The following is a 19,878-nucleotide window of genomic DNA, read 5'->3' as shown; positions in this document are numbered from 1 at the left end:
TTTATATTACATGGGGACATGGAGCATCCATCGATACAAATGTTATGGGGCATATGCATTTCACAGATAGTTTTACAATCAGACGGTACCCCAACAGACTATTTGATAGAAAAACGTATAAAGGTCGATAAAACATTGGTTGAAGCAGGAATCGAACCGACGATTATCGTTAATATGCAATGGGCTGTAACAGAATAAGTATTATAAAATATCTTGGTGACAATTTCCTTGAACTATTGACCTCTTTTAAAGTCGGTTAATAATACATTACGCCGTTTAAGATGTAATAATCTCTCTCGGCCGCCGAGTCAGCAGCCCTACAACAAGTAACCTTTTTAATTTCTTCAAGATAGTGGGTTTACCATCTGACAAATATTGAAGCTGGGGGAAATGACTGAAAGAAATTGTGTATTTCCATATAACGGGATGCAGAGTATATATTTTCCAATTATTCTGCAGCTTTGATACACTGTTTCCTAAATCCTACTAATATTATAAATGCGAAATTTGTGAGGATGTGTGTATGTTTGATACTCTTTCACGCAAAAAATACTGAACCGATTGCAATACAATTTGGTACGGATATAGCTGGACAACTGGAATAACACATAGGCAATTTTTATCCCAATATTGCTACAGAACACAGACTTACGCGGGTGAAACCGCGAGGCGCAGCTAGTAGTAAATAAATACAAGAATTTAAGAAACTCATTGGACGGATTTCAACCACACGTCATATCATATCCTACTTATAAATAAAAACACAATCAGCTCTATAACGATACGAGTATCCCTTTCTAGTCTTAAGTTAAAACTTCCATAAGTTATTCAATCTTTTTCACGGCGTTAACGTTTCTCTCATACAGCAAGAACTTGAAACAAGCAGTGATGGGAACTTCGACCAGAATGTGCATGGGCAGGGCTAGAATGTACGATGCCCACACGACGCCCAGGTGGCTAATTATCTGAAAAAAAAAATCAATTATTTAAATGAGAAATGTTGGCATTTTATGTGAGAGTTGGCAAAGGATCTGGAGGGTCACTTGATGGTAAGCGACCAGCACCGACCATTAACATTTGCCTGAGCATTGAGCACCTTGAGCCTGTACTAATGGATAGCCACTTTACTGGAAAGGGATAAAATAGGATTGATGGAGGGAATAAAGGAAAGGTCTGGGAAGCGTATGGACACAGGCCTCGGACCATCCCACACGCCGATAAAAACACAGTAGCATCCTGCTAATTCCTACCGATCTTCTGTGGGAGTCGGGTACATTTACGTCTTCAAAAATGCTACTAGGAGAAATCTAATCTAATTGAATAAGTAAATGTTAGAGCTTTTGGTTCGAAAACCACTATTGCTACTACAAAATATATACTAATGTAATAAACACATCAAGCAATAATTCTAATTTTTGTCTCCTTTTTTATAGAACAATGAGAAAACACGTCTGTATGTCTGTTTTCTCATTGTTGTACACAAAAGAAAAAAAAATAGAAAATATGTATAAAAGAAAAAAAAAGTACTACAGAAGAGAAAAAAACACGTTATTGCGATAATTTTCAAAGAAACCTTTTTATATATGAAATCAAATTTATTTAACGGAAATCACAATAAGTCTCTAATATCAAAAGCTTAACTCGCGTAAGACCAAACAAAAAAACCTAAAATGAAAAAAATCAAAGTTCGTACCACATGGAAGAATGCTGCATGACCCAATTGGTGTCTAGTGCCTTGCAAGTAATGCACTACGCTGACATGAATCAAGAAGACCGCATAGGAAAGCTTGCTCGGCACCCTCCAACCGCTCCACTCGAGGAAGCCTCGGACAATGTCTGAAACGGTATCCTGTAGTAATCTATGTCACACCAGCAGAGCTTATTGATTTGACTTAAAGTTAATGTAGTTTGTTTGAATTAGACTTAATGTAAATATACCTCAGTTCTGGCTAGCTCAGCCTAGCTCTGACTAGAAGTAACTGTCTCCCACTGCCATATTTGCTTGCTAAATCATAAATCACACTAACGCAACCGTTTTGATGTCAAGGTGAAAATGTATAAAAACAATTTATCCTAGGTATACACGAATTGTGTGGGGGTATAAGGCGTGGCTGTTAACCCCCGCCGTTAATGGCGAACGATGGCCACCGTTGGGTTTTAGTGGGTAGGGTTTGATTACGAGTCTCACATACCAGCAAAACTGTCGAGGGGGATGCGTAAATGCATTTCCCAACGTTAAAAAAAGAAAAAAAAGGTATATACGAATTGTAACAATTTGGTATTTCTTTGTAAGTGTAACGAAGGGTTAAGGAAATTCTACAAGTTCAGTCCCGATCTAGCAATCGTATCGAGAGCAAAAATCCTCTTTTCTAAGTGGAAATTATGACCGCGACTGAACTTAAACAAGTTCTTAATTAATGAAAAAAAAAACTGGTCAAATTTTGTTTTTTAAATTTTTAGTATGACCTTTAAACTTGTACACAACCTCAATTTAACATAAGGTTAACATGCCCTTTTGTTATAAATTTACATTAATTACCTTCAAACTTGAACACCAGGCTTAATATCAGATATGATAAACCGGCCCCAAGCAGAGCCCTGTGGGACGCCGCATACACCAGCCTCGAGGTCATTGACGCCTTTTCCCCCTCCTTATAGAAAACCGTTCCCGAAAAATACCAGAGTATTATGAGAGGAATGACGGCCCACGTGATGTAGCCTAGCTTCTGGAACGATGATAATTTATTAATTAATAACCAGTTTTCAAAGTCACTTTCCTTTTGGGGGCTTATAGTTGTTTTAAAACAATCGGTTTAACATAGCGGCCGAAACTAATATCGGATTAAATACTTTTTCACAACTCCCTCAACGTTCATCATTGGATATGAAATGAAAGGGCTTCCAAATAATAAAAATTATAAATCAAAATGGCCGGCACCACAAAACGAGGCCGGGGTTTTTTAAATTTCAGTTTAATTTATAAGACATCTCCATGTGATTCAATTAATATTGAAATAAGTATTGTCGGCGCAATGTAGAATAAATAAATATCATTTACTTTCGAAAAACAAATAATTTTTTGGAGAAGTCAGATATTTTTACCTACTCCAATAAGGCCAAGGTAGTGTTAACGTACTAAATTTAATATTAATTGTTCAGAGTCATTAAGAATTAAGGTAAAACAAATAATAAGACATTTCACACTCGTTTTTAACTATATATTTTTAACCTGAAAAATTCTTTGTCAACCGGTAGTATTTGTGAATAAATTTTAAGTATTTATTTTTACAATTAATACCTGAAATATCCATTATCACCTGATATTTGTGAATAAATTTAAACCATATCGCAAACGCAAGAAACTCAAAACGTTTATTCTATTTATGTAAAATTAACTGTTCGCTCCGGATTCGCTCATGTACATATGTCACTCAGTTAAGTTGCAGCTTTCTAATGGTGAAATAAGGTTTCTGAAATCACTGCAGTGGTTTTTGCGTAAAAGGGTTACAAACATACAAAAATACAAAACTTTTTAATACCAGTGAGATAATCCCAAGTTCTTATAGAAAATACGACTCACCTCATTCTTAGAGATTTCGAAAGTCCTCCTTTTCTGCGCGTTGTATATAAAAAGGCCCAAGATCATGCCTATCGCGTAGCAGGCGATGTTGTTGTGAAACTTTATATGCACGTTACTGAACATATCACTTTGGAATTTGCGGTAAAACCTAGAAAATCTCATTATTATTTTCATGCTTCGTCATATAAATTTAAAATGAAAGAAGATTTAAAGTAAATAATCTCTGAAAATTTCCAGCAATATGCTTCTTGACTTTCAAATTAGAGACAGGTTTGTGGTATTTCAATAATTTAATTTAATTAAAATATTTTAATAATTAAAATCAAGATTCATTTCAGTCGCAGAAAGACAAGGCCTATTTCATTTGTTATCGCTTTAGTTCAGTTTCCCGATTTTTAAACAATACGTTTATTACATTTTAATCATAATAAACTGAGCGAAATTTATTAATATAGCAAAACTGTATTCGATTTCCACAAAAAATACATACTCCGGTTGCATAATGATAACTCCATCATAATCCTGGATCCAAACATGCAGAGCTGGTCCCACACAGCCCACAAGGAACATGACGAATATGGCCAGCTTTCTGCCGCGGGCTCGTGTTAGCATGAGCACCACCAGGCCGATGACAAATAATTGCAGCTCTACTGCTAAATGCCTGCAATTATTTTATTTTGTAATAACCCCCATATCGTTTATTGAATGTCTAATTATAAAAATCTTTGCAGAACGAGGAAGAAAAATACTGATTTCAAATCAGGAACAAAATGTAGAGAATAGTGTCTAACAAAAGAGAAGCATTAATTTCCAGTATTAATAAAATCTTTTATTTATATTGCGCGATTAAAAACTAGTAGAAGGCCTAGCTATTTCCTCATGTGCTTATCACACAAAAACCGTTGCCTTCCTTATTTAAAAAAATCAATAAGTCCGTTGAGATCATTAAAATGAAAATGTACTAAAATGTTTCACATTCAAATACTAGATCCTGATGTAGGAATCATTGTGGCATCAAGGTTCATCTTTGGATTTGTTTTTATTACTATCTGACGTAACGTAGACACAAAAAGAATGTATGAACTATAAATATAACCCCGTAATAATAATTTGAAAAAAGAAAAATAGGTGAAAAAAATTTCAAAAATTTAAGCATCACGCAAATCAAATGCATTATGTAGTTAGTCCATACCATGTCTGAATGGCGCAGCCCTTATTTCCCTCCACGTAGTTGTTAATGAATAGGATGTGAGACCACCAATACTGGCGGCAGTTTTCGATGATGGGCGTCACGTGGTAGTCCCAGAGTGGTCCATACCCGAAATGGCGGTACCAAGTGGTGATGAAGCCGAGAGTTACTGCCAAACTGCCGGTTAACCTGGGGATATCCTTAATTCCTTACTAATTTTGTAAATGCGAAAGTGTGTGTTTGTTTGTCTTTCTTTATGAAGCGATTTGAGGCATAGGCGGTAATCGAAAGTGTCAGAAATATAATGATTATTGAATGATAAATTCCACAAAGTTTTGGTATTCTCCGATAGTCGATAAAAAAAGAGTGTGGTTGAGCTTCAAGGAAAAGACATAGATTGGCTACAATAGATATTTTTATGCCTTATGCGGGCTACTGTTCTGGTGGTCCGCCTGATGGTAAGCGATCATTACCGCCCATAAATATATTCGCGATGGCTAGAACACTCTTTGATATGATGTATTTATGTACCCTATATGTATTGCGATGGAGGGTAATTTTTAACGCGATGAAATAGCTAATTATCATGGGAATTTTCTTGGGAGAAACCGGAGACATAGAACTAGAACCTGTGGTTTCACTCGCTTTGTGCCCGGCTTTAATGTTGCCTATATGTTAATCCAGACTATAATTTATCTCTGTACCTACATTCGTACAGATCCCAACAGAGGTTTTTGCGTGAAAAAATTACAACAACCATACATTTATGCAAACTTTCGGGTTTATAATATCGATAGGATATTCTATTGTGATTTTAGACGAATATTATTAAAATTAAAGACTATAATGGAATAAAAAAACATAAGAAACTGGTCAAGAGTTTTTTATGGGGTGTTAAGTGTTTAATTACTTACGGATGTTTACATTAATTAAAATTAAATATAATCAGCACAATAAAATAATTCTATTAACAGATAAGCAGAGCAATTATATAAGGGCAATTAAACTTCATTATGTAATATTGCTTTATTGTTAAACTATTTAATTGATTCAAGACAACAGCAATTAACGTGTAAAAAAGTGTAATTCTGAAAATAATATTAAAACAAATACCTGCACCATCTATAAAACAATATCAGTGGCAATTGCCCCCAACTGATGGTCTCAGGGTTCAGCATCAAGGAGAAGACGAGTAAGCAGCCCGACATAAGGAAGTAAGTCTGCACCAACATCATTCCGTTGTAGATGAAGTGATACAGGATGTTATCGTATGTCTGAAAGTAATTCACTAAATAAATAAACAAATAAAAACATATTTATTGACATAAAATAAAGTACCTCTCTTATACGACCCACTGACTACCGAACTAGTTGGGAACTGTGTTTCGCTTGTCGGTGGCTTCTCCCTTAACAATGTTACATTACATTTTAAGTCTAATTGAAAGAAAAGGAAATAAATTTGTTAGTTGTTGTTAGAATAAGTGCGTAGTTGTGTGGGTTCAGTTCTACCTTCAATGTTATCGGAGTTAGTTAAACTTAATTTCCTAATGAATGATTGAGTTTTTCTGTAATTCAATGAAATAAAATATTCATGTATTGATTGCTTCGATCATTAAATAAGGTTCAATTTATTTTGGTGTATAGACCAGCTCAGTATATTACTTTTGATAATTAATAATTTTAAGTTAATAATTTTAGAAATATAGAAAAGACACCCTCATAGGAAGCCTGTGTCCCAGTAGTAGGAACATATATGGGCTGATGATGATGATGATGATGAGAAAAAAAAAGAAAGAAAGAAAGGAAGCTTATAATTGGCTGTTAGACATTTTGCTCTTTGTTGAAATTCATTTTTCTACATTTATAAGCTGTTCCTTTCTCTAATATAATGAGTTAAAAAATGACATAAAGTTACTTCGGTCTGCCTAAAAAAGGTTTTGATGTGCCGGTCGAGTCCACGGGCAATAGTTAGTGTTTCTATTGCTTACTAGTTATTCTGGTAGAGACGATATAATGTTAGGGCTTCATTAGTGTGCGAAGATTCGTATTATCATGGGAAATACATTCTTCGCCCGCATACACAAAGGCAATGGCCGTCCGTGGGAATTGTTTTGTACATGCCTATAAATTCTACAGATTAATTTACAAATACAAAACATTTAAACAATAAACAAAATTACTTACATCCAGTTAGAAGCTTTCTACGAATATATTACTAAAACGCTTAAAAGACATACAGCAACATTAATCTTTATTCATATATAACCGTAAGATTGTAACAACTGCACAGTTAGTATGCAATGTAGTAGCGATATTATAAACTGTAAGAAAAATGTGATTCGTATCATTCGACTCATTACTTTTCCTGAGACTTTAATGCGAATACAGCGCAGTTGTATAGACGAGACGAGAGAATTTACTTTTCCCAAGCATACACGAGAACCTACTGTTTCTGTGCAGATTGTAAATAAACTGAACGTAACCCAATCACATCGCATCGCAAACTTATACATTAAAAACAAATGAATAAACGCCTCCGGGAGATGGCGTAATATTATGGGGAAATCGAAAAAAAGCCTATCATATCGAATACTCGTTTGACGATTTTTTAATATTCATTCCTGCTATCAGCGAAATAATAACAAAAATTCAAAAAAACATTTGTGTAAATACATAATAATATTATAGTACCTACGTACCGGTAGGCGCGGGTCAATTTGGTGGAGGCGGGTCACACAAATGCAAAACGGGTGACACAATTTGAGTGTTTTGAAACCCAAATTTGTCCATTTGACGAGAACTATATACAATAAATACCTTTTCAAAATCGAGAGGGTTGTCAATGTAACCGCAAGCCATGAGCCACATCGTGTGAGCAAATATCATGAGGAAGGTCAAAATCGATCTGAAAATGAAGCATAAGTCATGTTTTTTTTTTTTTTATGTTACAGTCGGCAATGGAGCTGGTGGGACGCCTGATGGTAAGCGCTACCACCGCCCATGAACATTTGGAGAGGCATAAGGTCCATTGCAGACCTTACGCCTCTACAAATGGATTGCCGACTTTTTGGAAAGGGATTGGAGATAGGAATAAAGGAAAGGACTGGGAAGGGTAAGGAAAAGGATATGGGCCTCCGGCTCCCCCATGTGTCATGTGACATGGACTATAATAAAAATAGAGGATTCAATTGTTTTTATGTTTATGACATTATTACTAAAACAAAGAGAGATTTTCTTCGAAACTCTTTTGCATTTCAATAACTGCTTATAATTTTTAATGTTTATAATTTTGCACTTGTGACGTCACAAAATGGCCTATCCGTAATTGAATCGCATAATACTTGAGGCCATATAACAGTATAAAACGGAGCCTTAATACTTATTAAGGCTGCGTTACCTTATTAAAGAAAAAACAATTATTTACCTTAAGCCATTAATCCCTTTGAATATTTCAAATCGTTCATCTCTGGTCTCAGGACAAATTAATTGCTTCCAGTTTCGTACAATTGAGAAACACAGCAACAATTGGTTCCCTAGAGAATATTAAACATGTAATAAATGGTAAAAATATACCTTGGCGCTATAATGATGTAAGCATCCATCATTTAACCATTGTAATTACGAATATGAAGGTCACTGGGCATACTTAAATTGGTCTAAACTTTAAAAGAATCAAATGTGATGTGTATCATTGTATCATTCCGGTATTTTAAAGTGTTTTCTTTCTGTGTGATGGGAGAAAACATTTTATTAGTGCTTAAAGCATTTATTAATGCTAACTTTAACCGGTTATAATCAACGCTTATAATAAAACACTAAAGTAAATTACTTTCAGTGTCCGTATTACGCCGTATGTCATGAGAAATTTTCGATTGAGCAGAATGTAAATATAATGGGCGAGATTTTTGGCGCCATTTAATTCTTATTGTAATCAACGCTCTTTTCAAGACTTGTAGTCTACAAGAATTCGAAAATTACCATTGTATTGCAGGTATTGCTAGCTGACAAAATCCCCAAATTGATTTGTATATGCTGTGGGTCAAATGCCAGAATAAAAACCCATTGACCTGTAGTAAAACTGCCTGACTTGGACCAAAGTTTATAAAAAATTTAATATCCCATCTTATCTTCATGGAAAGTTAAAAATGCGTGCATTTTTAATATCTGATTTCAAAATATCTTACAATTATCAATTACCGCAATCGACTACTACTCACCAGTTCTATTTCGCCCGTCCTTGTCTAGCTTTCGATTCAGTCGCAGGTCATACACAGTCGCAACAAGATTTATAGTCACCAGCATAAGCAGAGATCCACCAAAAATCCAATCACCTATATCTATATCGAGGCCCTCGTTTGGTTTTTTACAGTAATGAATTGAGATGCTGGTACTTAAACCGTATCTTTTCTCATAATATTCGTTGATGCATCTCTCAAGGGCCGATTGTAGGTCCTTTGTGTTTCCTTTGTTTATATTCGAAATAAATGACTTACATCTATGAGTGACACATATCCCGTGGTCTAAATAAGTGTGGTTATAATGAATAATTTCGTCTGCTGAGTATTTCTGAAAACACAAAATAAGTTTATTTGAAAAAAAAATCGATCTACGAACTCGACGACTGTATGAACAAAAACAATATACAAATAATAAAAAAAAAAATCATTCCATTTTTAAAATTTATTCTCCGTCTTTTAAATTTATTTTGTCATATTTAATTGCCGAATTGAATTTATTATTTATTGTTATTTATTCTCGGGTTTATATTAAATTCAATAATACTTTAAACCGAATTCACTTTTTACTGCCTGTTTTCTATAAGTAATTCATACAGTCAAGTCCCATATCCCGTAGTGGGGTACGGGGCAGATTTATAATCTGTCTCATGCCACCGGGAATCGAACCCAGGACCCATCGGTTCTACGCTTATGTATTAACCACTATACCAAGGGGGCAGTCAGATTATTCATATTTAATAAACTTACCTCAATCATTTGCATCAGTTCATTTTTCTGATTTGCCCTGAGTGAGATGCTCATGATGCAGTATAGACCATCTTCTTGGCTCAAACATCGGTCGTACTGGTCCAAATGGAACAGAGGCGGCATTCTCGCGTATTCAGTTTCTAGATTTGATGAAACGGAGTCATTTTAATTCGAATTTTCTTCAAAAATATTTAATTCGTAATATACATCAAAATACCCAAGATTACGCATGAATCAGTAAAAGTTGTTTATTCTCTCATACGGAAAATATTTAACTGACCCTGCATCGACTTGGAAATTTTAGTGATTCATTTCACGACTTCCGGAGACCAATATTATCCGAACTGATATACCAATGCAAAAACAACTCTGTATATCTGTCCGTTGAACTGATTTGGATGAAATTTGGTACATAGATAGCTTGAGACCTGAACCTCACTAGGATAGTTTTTAGGAACTATGTGGGTAAAACTTGGCACTGTCTGTCCTTTAACTGCGCGAGCGAAGCCGCAAGGGCAAGGGCTCACGAGTACCTTCGATGATTTGTGATATGACATTATTTGAAGATTAATAAAAATCACCAATAAAAATCACAGTTTCGGTTTTTTTATTACGTATTATTATGGTGAATTAATATATCGTATTATCCATTCGCTCAACTCCAAAAGGAGTATTTACGTAAAACTTAAAAAGAGTTCAATGAAGGTTTTATAACCTTCGGCAGGGTCGGCCAAAGCGAACTATAAAGTTTCATTTTTAATGCGAAATACAAATATTTCATAAACAAATTGTTGTTCGGTTTATTTCATTCTTCCGGATTGTAATCCCCGATACAAAACAATCTCAAACTCAAACATTTATTTATTCAATTAGACTTCTTATAGAAGCACTTTCGAATCGCCATTTTGTACAGTTTTAACATTTTCCACGTTTAAAATACCTATATTTTAATCGTTTTTGCGTCACAAATTTACATTAATATACAATAGTAGCGGTAAGCCCCAGGCTTCGCCCGTGGTACATATATAGCCTGTAACCTTCCTCAATAAAAATGCTATCTAACACTGAAATAATTTTTCAAATCGGACCAATAGTTTCTGAGATTAATGCGTTCAAACAAAAAAGCAGGCAAAGTCTTCAGATTTATAATATTAGTGTAGATCATTTAGCTGCCTGGCAGAGGATGCTGTGTAGCAATAAGGCTGTTTTTATATGAAATATATGCGACTAATTATTTTGTATAAGGTTTACTTTTTTTGTACAATTAAGCATTATAAATTAATAATTATACGCAATATTCAAGAAACGGGGTCATGCTAAGAATCTGGTTTAAAATTTGTAAGCAATTTATACTATGAATATTATTAAAACTAGACCTACCTTAAGAGTAAAAACTTCAAATTTACTTTAGATTATGAATTAGTAGTAATTTATTTATTTCGATGGCGTGAAAGATATTGTTAATTGTATACTGAATAAATAGAAATATAATAGAATCAATCAATATAAATAAATAATAAATATAAATATGATATAATAAAGATATAATTTTTCTATATTTTATGATATTACACAATAAAGTATAAATAGTATGTGAAAAAAAAATAAAAAAAAAACTGATAGAATTCACTCGCTCTAATACAGAATATATATAAGGAAATTATTTAATCCTATCAATTCTAATCACGTATTTGAAAAATGAACTATTGTATGTATAAAGAATGAATTAACCTTGGAAAATTGGTTCAAAATTGAGTTTAAAGGAGTCGGTTACATACAAACATACAAACAGATGTAAAGCGAATATATAAGTATAAGGGTATATTTTTTACATTGTAGCCCCTAAACACAAAGTTGAATATAAACAAAACATATTCAGATGAAAAGTTTGTATGTGGATCATTAACTGCCTGTAAAATAATACACGCGGACCCGCAAGACAGACAGATAGAACGACTAGAGAGACAGACAGACTGGTAGCAAATGTTTATTTAGATTTTAGAAGTAGGGTTCCATTTTCCCCTTTGCATTATATAGGACTAGTTGTGCCCCCCCTGGCCTCCCCGGTTTCACCCGCGTTAGTCCGTATCCCGTAGGAATATCGGGATAAAAGTTGCCTTTATGTTATTCCAGTTGTCTAGCGGTCTACGTACCAAAATTTTGCAATCGGTTCAGTAGTCTTTGCTTGAAAGAGCAACAAACAGACACACATCCTTACAAACTTTCGCATTTATAATATTAGTAGGATAGAATATAAGTATAGCCTATAGTATTCGGGGATCTTGTTACGAGACAGATTTTTTTTAAATTTACATCCTTACAAACTTTCGCGTTTATAATATTGGTAGGATTTGACAATAACAAGTTTTTCATCATTTGTATTACATAATTATTATATTTACAATGTTTATATTGCAAGTATCTATTAAATATTTGACGTTGCTAAATCGTGACCGACATACGTAATTTTCCTAAAGCAGGCAGACACCATGCATTGTCTTATTTATTATATATATTATATATATTATGTTTATAAATTTATTATATACTAGCTGTGCCGGCGAACTTCGCAACGCCATAGAATATTGTTTTGAAGAATATTTAATTTACTATGTATATTAAAAACCCGGTACTAGAAAAGAACATAACACAAATAATTAAAAAAATCAAATGATATTATAGTGTTCAACAAATTTCCGTTTCTAAAAACGAAATATAAGCACTTGGCATAATTTTATTTAATAAAATAATTTTCTCAATAAATATAATATAGGAGATTTTTGATTTTGTATGTAATAATTATTAAAAGAGGCACGCTTTAATGATAGAATCAAGTAAATGTCTCACTTCCTCTTAAACAAACGTAAGAGAATTATTTAATCCTACCGCTCCTAATTAGGATAACGATATAAACTCATGAAATTATTGAACTGTCACAAATTCTTGAAAACCGATCAAAATTTAAATTCAATCTGTCTGTTTTAAGTCGGTCAAAATCGAGTCTAAGGGAGTCGATATTGACCCACTTAATACAAACATACAAATGTAATTATTTAATAAAAAAACACGTTCGTAAAATAGTACAACTACTCACCATTAAGTCTATAACAAAAGACATCACGACTCGAAAGCAATAAAACTGTGAACCACAATATTAATAACATTTTATCGCAATATATCAAAAATTATCGCAACGCGGGCGCTTGGTGCGGAAATTTTAACTAAATGAATAATTTAAGGTATCCAGTATACATTTCTTTACTAGTACGTAAGATCAGTAGTGAGTTGAGACGGTTATAAGGACTTCAATTTTGACCTTAAATGGTATCGGCTAAGTGTGAGTTTGTCAGGCGTCTCGAGAGTTCTGTAGTGTGAAAAGAAACTACAAAAATCCTGATAAAATCGAATAATAATTCCATGTTAATATTTCAATTAGGCATAATAATTTATTGGAACTTTTGATATCCGGCTTAGGTATCGGAAACCTTCCCACTCGAAAAACCGGTCAAGAGAGAATTGGACTTCATTAATAACCCGCGGGACCCTAAAATAAATAAAGACGTAGTTTACATAGTAAAACATATACTTCCAAAATAATACACAATTAAAAACATAAAGAAACATTTTATACTAATAGTATAAACCTCGAAGAGTTTGTTTGTTTATTTAAACTAAAATAACATCACAATTTCACAAACCTCTTTATAATATTAGTTTAAATGTTCATACTCTGATATTTTACCTATTCATTCAGAAAAGCACCGTAAGTCTATGTACTTCGAGTAAAAATAATAAAATATAAGTATAAAATGTTTTTCGAAAAAAAAAAACGGTTTGCGTCAAATATTCTAGATAATATTTCTAGATATTGTCTTTTGCCTGTTAAAATAACAGCTAATGTTTTAAAATATTTGTCAAAAGGTCTCAAATGGTGCTAATTAATGTAAAATGGAACTGTGACTTCAGTCACAAGATCTAGAATTAAGCACGCACACAACAACAATCACACACAGAGCCGCCTGCACACATGCGCACACGTTATGATCACTTGGAAATAAGAATACGAAAAAAATAATTCATTATTAAATTACTGTGATGCTTGAATATTAATTTGACGTTTGTTTATCGTTAAAATAAGTGTTCAGAGGTATTTTGTGATTATTTTTACTTTGTGTATGTTTTTTTTTAACAGGATCATGTAAATTCGGGCAATACAAAACATGCTTTTTAGTTTTATAGTTTAATATTCTCCAAGCGCCGCCTCCCCTTGCGGAGGTCTAGTATGCACGCCCAAATAAAAGCCAGTCAGGTGCCCTGACCTAACAGCAATCCTGCACAAAACATTGTAGTACACACAAACACACAAGTAAGTGGCAATTATTCACAATAGAATATTTGCTTCTCTAATTTTCTTAGGCGCAAATTTTTTAGGAGATGTGATATTCAACTTAGCTTTGAATTGTATCCACGAATGTAATAGGTTGTATATAGATAGAATGGTGGATGGATAGATGTTTTTGTTTGTGATCGAATGTTTTAGGCGTTTAACATGGCATTGCACAAACCATTAAAAATAACATTAAATTTAAATTTAAAACACCCCGAACCCATTTTGTTTTTCCGACATTTATTTCTTTGTCATATTTGTGGGTTTTTTGGATAATGAAATGTTGGTTTCCGCTCGACGTGTTACTGTGCCGTTTCCAGTCGTGGTTATCTGGGTATAGACATTACTCAGATCACCACGAATATATAAAAAATCGATTGATTTCACGCACGCTCGTCTGGTCTCGAACTTCCTACTTTTCGATTGAAGTCCGTGGCCACTGAGCCATCACTCCTCGGCACATGGTAATGAATAATTATATTGTTGAATGACGCCCATGCAAACGCATGATCTGAAATCAAATATATATTTATAATGTTTTTTGGTTAGGTTAGGTTACTGTAAGTTCAGATTTATTTAAATCACAGCGAGGGCGGAAAATCATCCCGTCCCGTTTTTACAGACTGAGTACGGTACCTTAAAAAGTAGCCTCTGTATGAGCATTCTTTCTTATTTTCAACTATGAGCTGATTTCTTATAAACTCGATCTTCTCATTTATGTATCTTATTGTTCATATTAATTAACCTATCATTATTTTTTTGATTCTATTATTCATTCAAGTTGGGTAAATAATACAATTTAATTGTCATTTGCCACACGTTTAATTCAATTAAATAAAACAATAATTGTTCATGGAACAAAAAATCAATTCATTATTATAATTTATTAATTGTAAAAAATTACGCTAACAATATTATTATATCATTAAAATACAATTGATGATTAGAATACAATGAAATTGAGGGTTCTCGGAGTATTCTATCGAAATTGTTATATTCTAAAGAATTATTTATTTGTAAACGAATGACAGCTATCCGTTCGCCCCGGCTTCACCCACATATGTAATACATAATGTATATAGAAAAACTTAGGCACTGCATTAAATTCCTGTTTTATAATGCCTTTAAGTATATTATACAGTAAAAAAAAAGAAAAATTTATTATGTGCTTAATTAATAGTAATGATTATTCTTCGTACATTTAATAAGGTAATAGTAAATCGCATATTCCTATTTCTGAGCGATGATATTTACGCATGTGTGCGTGCGGTCCTGTGTACCGACATAGCTATCCGCGTTGATTCATTCAGTGTGTAGGTGTTCGTAGATCATTCTAGCATTTGTAGCCCCCTGAGCAAATGCCCTCGAGTTCGCCACATCGCAGCGATCTTAAAACATGAAGATTAGCTTCATGCAATCCCCTGTGCATTGTATCTAGGCATGTTTCTAATATAATAATAATGATAATACAGGCACGTTTTCGGTAACTCGGCGTCAAGCGCCTATATTGCGGGAAAAGAAAAGAAGGGGGTAGCCAGTCCAAGCTGGAACCATCACAGCTCCTCCATGAAGCTAAGCAGCTTGTGTGGGCTGTCGAAAACCTCAGGGAGGGAACTAGGACAACCTAAGTGTCTTGCCCTGTACTCTGCAACCGCCGTGCATTCCATGATCACGTGGGCTGCCGTTTCTTCAGTCGTCATGCACGCTCTACATAACGGACTGTCAGTGATCCCTAAGTTAAAGAGATGCTTGTTAAAGGGGCCATGCCCTGTAAGGGCCCCTGTAATTGTACGTAGCTGTAGTAATCGCAGGTTTAATAATCGACTAGCAAGTCTAGAGTCTACGAATGGTAGGGCTTCTCTGGCCTGCTTGCAGTCTAATCTGCTTGTCCAACTGCTTCCTGTGCGTTGTTAGCGAGCTGGATAATCGAAGACCTGATCCAGCTTGAAGGTATCCATTTATCAGGTAGTCATTTGGAGAAATCTATTTTCTGTATTATCTACGTGTAATATTCATAAGTGTACATTACATTAAATTAAATATTGTAAAAGATTCCTATCAAAAGTAAAGGGCCGCTGTTAAAGGTCTTCCGAATTTTTTACTCTGTAATTTATATTCATTTTGTTAAAACAACCGGTAGTCAGTTCTGTTTAGTTTAACTCAGTGTGCACAGTTAAAATGATCGTTGTAGGTACGTGTTTCGTATTGTTACTGTTGCATTCGTGCAGTGGAGTTATATATCATTTGAACGGTGAGTTATAATTTTCAATATAAGTTTAAAGAAATAAACGTTCAATAGTATTATAAACACGAAAGTATGGATGGATATTTAAAGACATTTATTTCTCTAAAGATAACGTTTTAATCACTTATAGAGAGATAAAATTATTTACATATTGTGAGTTATAATTTTTAATATAAGTTTAAAGAATTAACGTTTATTAATATTATAAACACGAATGTTTGTAAGTATGGATGGATATTTAAAGACATTTATTTCTCTTAAGATAACATTTCAATCACTTACAGAGAAATACAATTATTTATCACGTTTACTCGCTTAGCGTTATAAGTACGTCTAACAGAAATAACAACAAGTAACAGGTATTTATTACTCCTTTTCCTGAATGCTGATTATCGTATCTATGAATTTGGTACAGAGATGGATTAAGTCTGGATTAGCTACAATAACGCATACGCTACTTCTTATCCGGGTAACACGCAATTCACGCCGCGGGTCACAGATAGTAATTCATAAAATTAATGTTAGAAGTAATTTCTTTTTCAAATTGCGAAGTTTGAGTGTTTTGTGGTAAACCTCATTTCCATTCTTGAGTTTTTGCTAAGCCACTACGAAGGTTCTTATGGAGAAAAAAACGTACATCAGGTACTCATAAATGTAATAAACATTTGTGGTGAATAATTTTATTTTTTCATTATTTTGGTATTATCATAACATTTTAAGCAGATTCAAGTGAGAATGATGAAGGTCGAAATTTAAGCAGGCGAACTTTATATTATTAAAAACATGGCAAATACGTAAACAACATATGAATTGATTACCACATTATAATTAAACGAACAATATATGAATAGAATTCACCTTCAGTTAGTGTAGTGTTGATATATTTAGAAACTGGATGACTGATCATTTAGAGGTATAAAAAATACATGTTGGCCAATTCTCAGACCTACCCGATATGTACACAAAATTTCATCAGAATCAGTCCAGCCGTTTGGGAGGAGTATAGTAACTACATTATATAGAGATATATATCAACACCACACACTGAAACTATTCAGAATATAGGAAAGTGGACAAAGCCGCATCGAATTGATTTTATGTCAATTACATGGTAGTTTTTGTATTTATTTAGTTCGCTTATTACCATTAAATATAATAAACAGATGATGGTTTTCTTTTGTTATATAACGGACTTGTAACGCTGTTATTTTTCAATGAAATTGTAAGTTTTATTTACATTTATTTACTTACATCCGTAACGGTCGATTTTTTTTTTTATGGAAACAGTTATGAAAAAACACGAATAAAAACTTTCTACTTCATATAAAACTGTATGCGAGGTTCGGTCTGATGGAAATAAAACTTAGAATCAAGTAATTGAACACACGATTTAGAATGCCAGAAGAATTTTTGAAATCAGTCCAACAGTTCCTGAGATTAGCAACAACAAACTCTTCATCTTCCATTACACGACACGTCATATTGACAAGCTTGTTTACATAAATTGGTATTAAAAAAAGGGCTATTTGTAAACACGTAGTTCTTACGATTATAAAAATAAATACTTTAAATTAAATACATCTTTTAATGTATTTGTCGTGTGTTGTTCTTTGCACGCTTCTGTCATATTTCTTTTACAATAAATATTATTGAAGCAAATTTCATGGCCGCCGGACTTAAGTTGCTGGTGATCAGTCGCTTTGGAAATCTTTGGGGAAGGCCTATGTCTAACAGTGGACGTTCTAAAAGCTAAAAGTCTTTATTAAAGTCCTTATTGAAGTCTTTATTAATAAAGTATTCATTAATAATAATAATAAGGTCTTTATTAAAAGGCTGCAACGACGAATCTTAACGGAATTCTATGCCTATTTTATTGTATTGTTGATACTACTCCCTTGTAAGTCAGTTAAAATACCGATATTTAACTGTAGACTATTTTATTCCAGACACAGAGTACGCACGGTTGCCGCCGCTGGCGCAGCTAGATGACTACGTGCAATGTCTCAACCAAGAGGGAAGTGTATACTGCCAAGTTGGTCTCACACTACACGCAGGACCGGGGAATGAGTTAATACAAATGATTGAGGTATACAATAAACTAGCGGTCCGCCCCGGCCTCACCCGTGGTACATACATAGCCTATAGGCTTCCTCAAAAATGGGCTGTCTAACATTGAAAGAATTTTTCAAATCCGACCAGTAGTTCCTGAGATTAGTGCGTGCGATCAAACAAACAAACAAACAAACTCTTCAGTATTATAATATTAGTATAGATTCAGCTTTATAATATTGATATAGATTAAGGAATAATCCATACTGGTTTTCATAATATTGCAACATAGTTTAGTGGTTGTTTTCCTTGCATTGAACATTTGCCAAAGAATACTATTGTGGCATGAGAAATCATGATAATTATCCTTTTCTTTTCTTTTTTTTTTTTTATGTCATAGCGGGCAGCTGAGCTGGTGGTTCGCCTGATGGTAAGCGATCACCACCGCCCATAAACATTCGCAAAGGTACCTCTGTGAATGCGCTGCCCGCTTATATGGGGTAAGGGAAAAGGAAAGGATTAACGGCTGGAAAGAAGGAATGGACTAGGACGGGTGAGGAAAAGGAAACGGGTCTCCGGCTCCCCCACTCACCGTACGAAACACAGTGGCATGCCACTATTTCACGCTGTTTTTTGTGGTGGTGTGGTACTTCCCCGGTGCGAGCTGGCCCAATTCGTACCGAAGCGTGCTCGACTCCCACAATGAATACTGAAATATAATCCCTGCCAATATTATAAATGTGAAAATAACTGTCTCTCAGTATCTTCTTGACGCCAAAACCACTGAATCTATATGGATTATAGATTCAGTGGTTATGGAAAGTTTGCTAGGTATAAAGATAGTTAGACACACGAGACTTTTCTCGGGTCGATTTTTGTCGATTTTACCTTTTTTCTTGACTATACGGGTAACGCCGCGGGCTGAATGCTTGTATATAATACGAGTGTTCCTCCCTGGCTTCGCTCATAGTATATATAGCCTACTAGCTGCGCCCCGCGGGTTCACCCGCTTAAATCCGTATTCCGTAGGAATATCGGAATTTAAAGTGGCCTATATGTTATTCTAGTTGTCCAGCTATCTACGTACCAAATTTCATTGCAATCTGTTCAGTAGTTTTTGCGTGAAAAAGCAACGAACACACACACATCCTTACAAACTTTTGCATTTATAATATTAGTAGGATAGGATATAAGTTTAGCCTACAGTATTCGGGGATCTTGTAAATTTAAAAATTAGCGCGTTCATACAATCAACCTCAGCTTTACATTATTATCAGCTTTTGCCGCGGCTTCGCACGCTTTGAATTTGGAGTAGTTTAATAGATGATATTATGCATAAACGTTCCTCTTTAATCATTTTATCGATTAAAAATAAAATATAGTTTAAAAAAACTAAAAAACACGCTTTTCAAGCACATCAAACTAAAAACTATAAAATAATTT

The 19,878-nt window shown here is 34.0% G+C and overlaps 2 protein-coding genes across 2 annotated transcripts in view; one reads left to right on the top strand and one right to left on the bottom strand.

Moving 5' to 3' along the window:
- Positions 1–125: 125 nt before the first annotated feature.
- Positions 126–12,973, bottom strand: LOC119832083 (O-acyltransferase like protein-like). The gene is made up of 12 exons (XM_038355695.1): positions 12,849–12,973; positions 9,755–9,894; positions 8,987–9,335; positions 8,194–8,302; positions 7,587–7,674; positions 5,883–6,043; positions 4,773–4,958; positions 4,071–4,241; positions 3,581–3,728; positions 2,540–2,726; positions 1,694–1,836; positions 126–965 (listed from the first exon to the last, which is right to left on the bottom strand). The coding sequence occupies exons 1-12, from the start codon at positions 12,916–12,918 to the stop codon at positions 825–827; spliced, it is 1,893 nt and encodes a 630-aa protein (XP_038211623.1). The 5' UTR covers positions 12,919–12,973; the 3' UTR covers positions 126–824.
- Positions 12,974–16,319: 3,346 nt separating this feature from the next.
- Positions 16,320–19,878, top strand: part of LOC119831954 (nose resistant to fluoxetine protein 6-like) — an 11,342-nt gene continuing 7,783 nt past the window's right edge. Inside the window, exons 1-2 of the mRNA XM_038355524.1 lie at positions 16,320–16,392; positions 18,333–18,472. Coding sequence (XP_038211452.1) covers positions 16,320–16,392; positions 18,333–18,472 — 213 coding nt within the window. The remainder of the gene's footprint in view (positions 16,393–18,332; positions 18,473–19,878) is intronic.

Source organism: Zerene cesonia, chromosome 14 (genome assembly GCF_012273895.1).
Source record: "Zerene cesonia ecotype Mississippi chromosome 14, Zerene_cesonia_1.1, whole genome shotgun sequence".
NCBI lineage: Eukaryota > Metazoa > Arthropoda > Insecta > Lepidoptera > Pieridae > Zerene > Zerene cesonia.
Note: the sequence above shows the minus strand (reverse complement) of the source record. Positions and strands in the feature narration are given on the sequence as shown.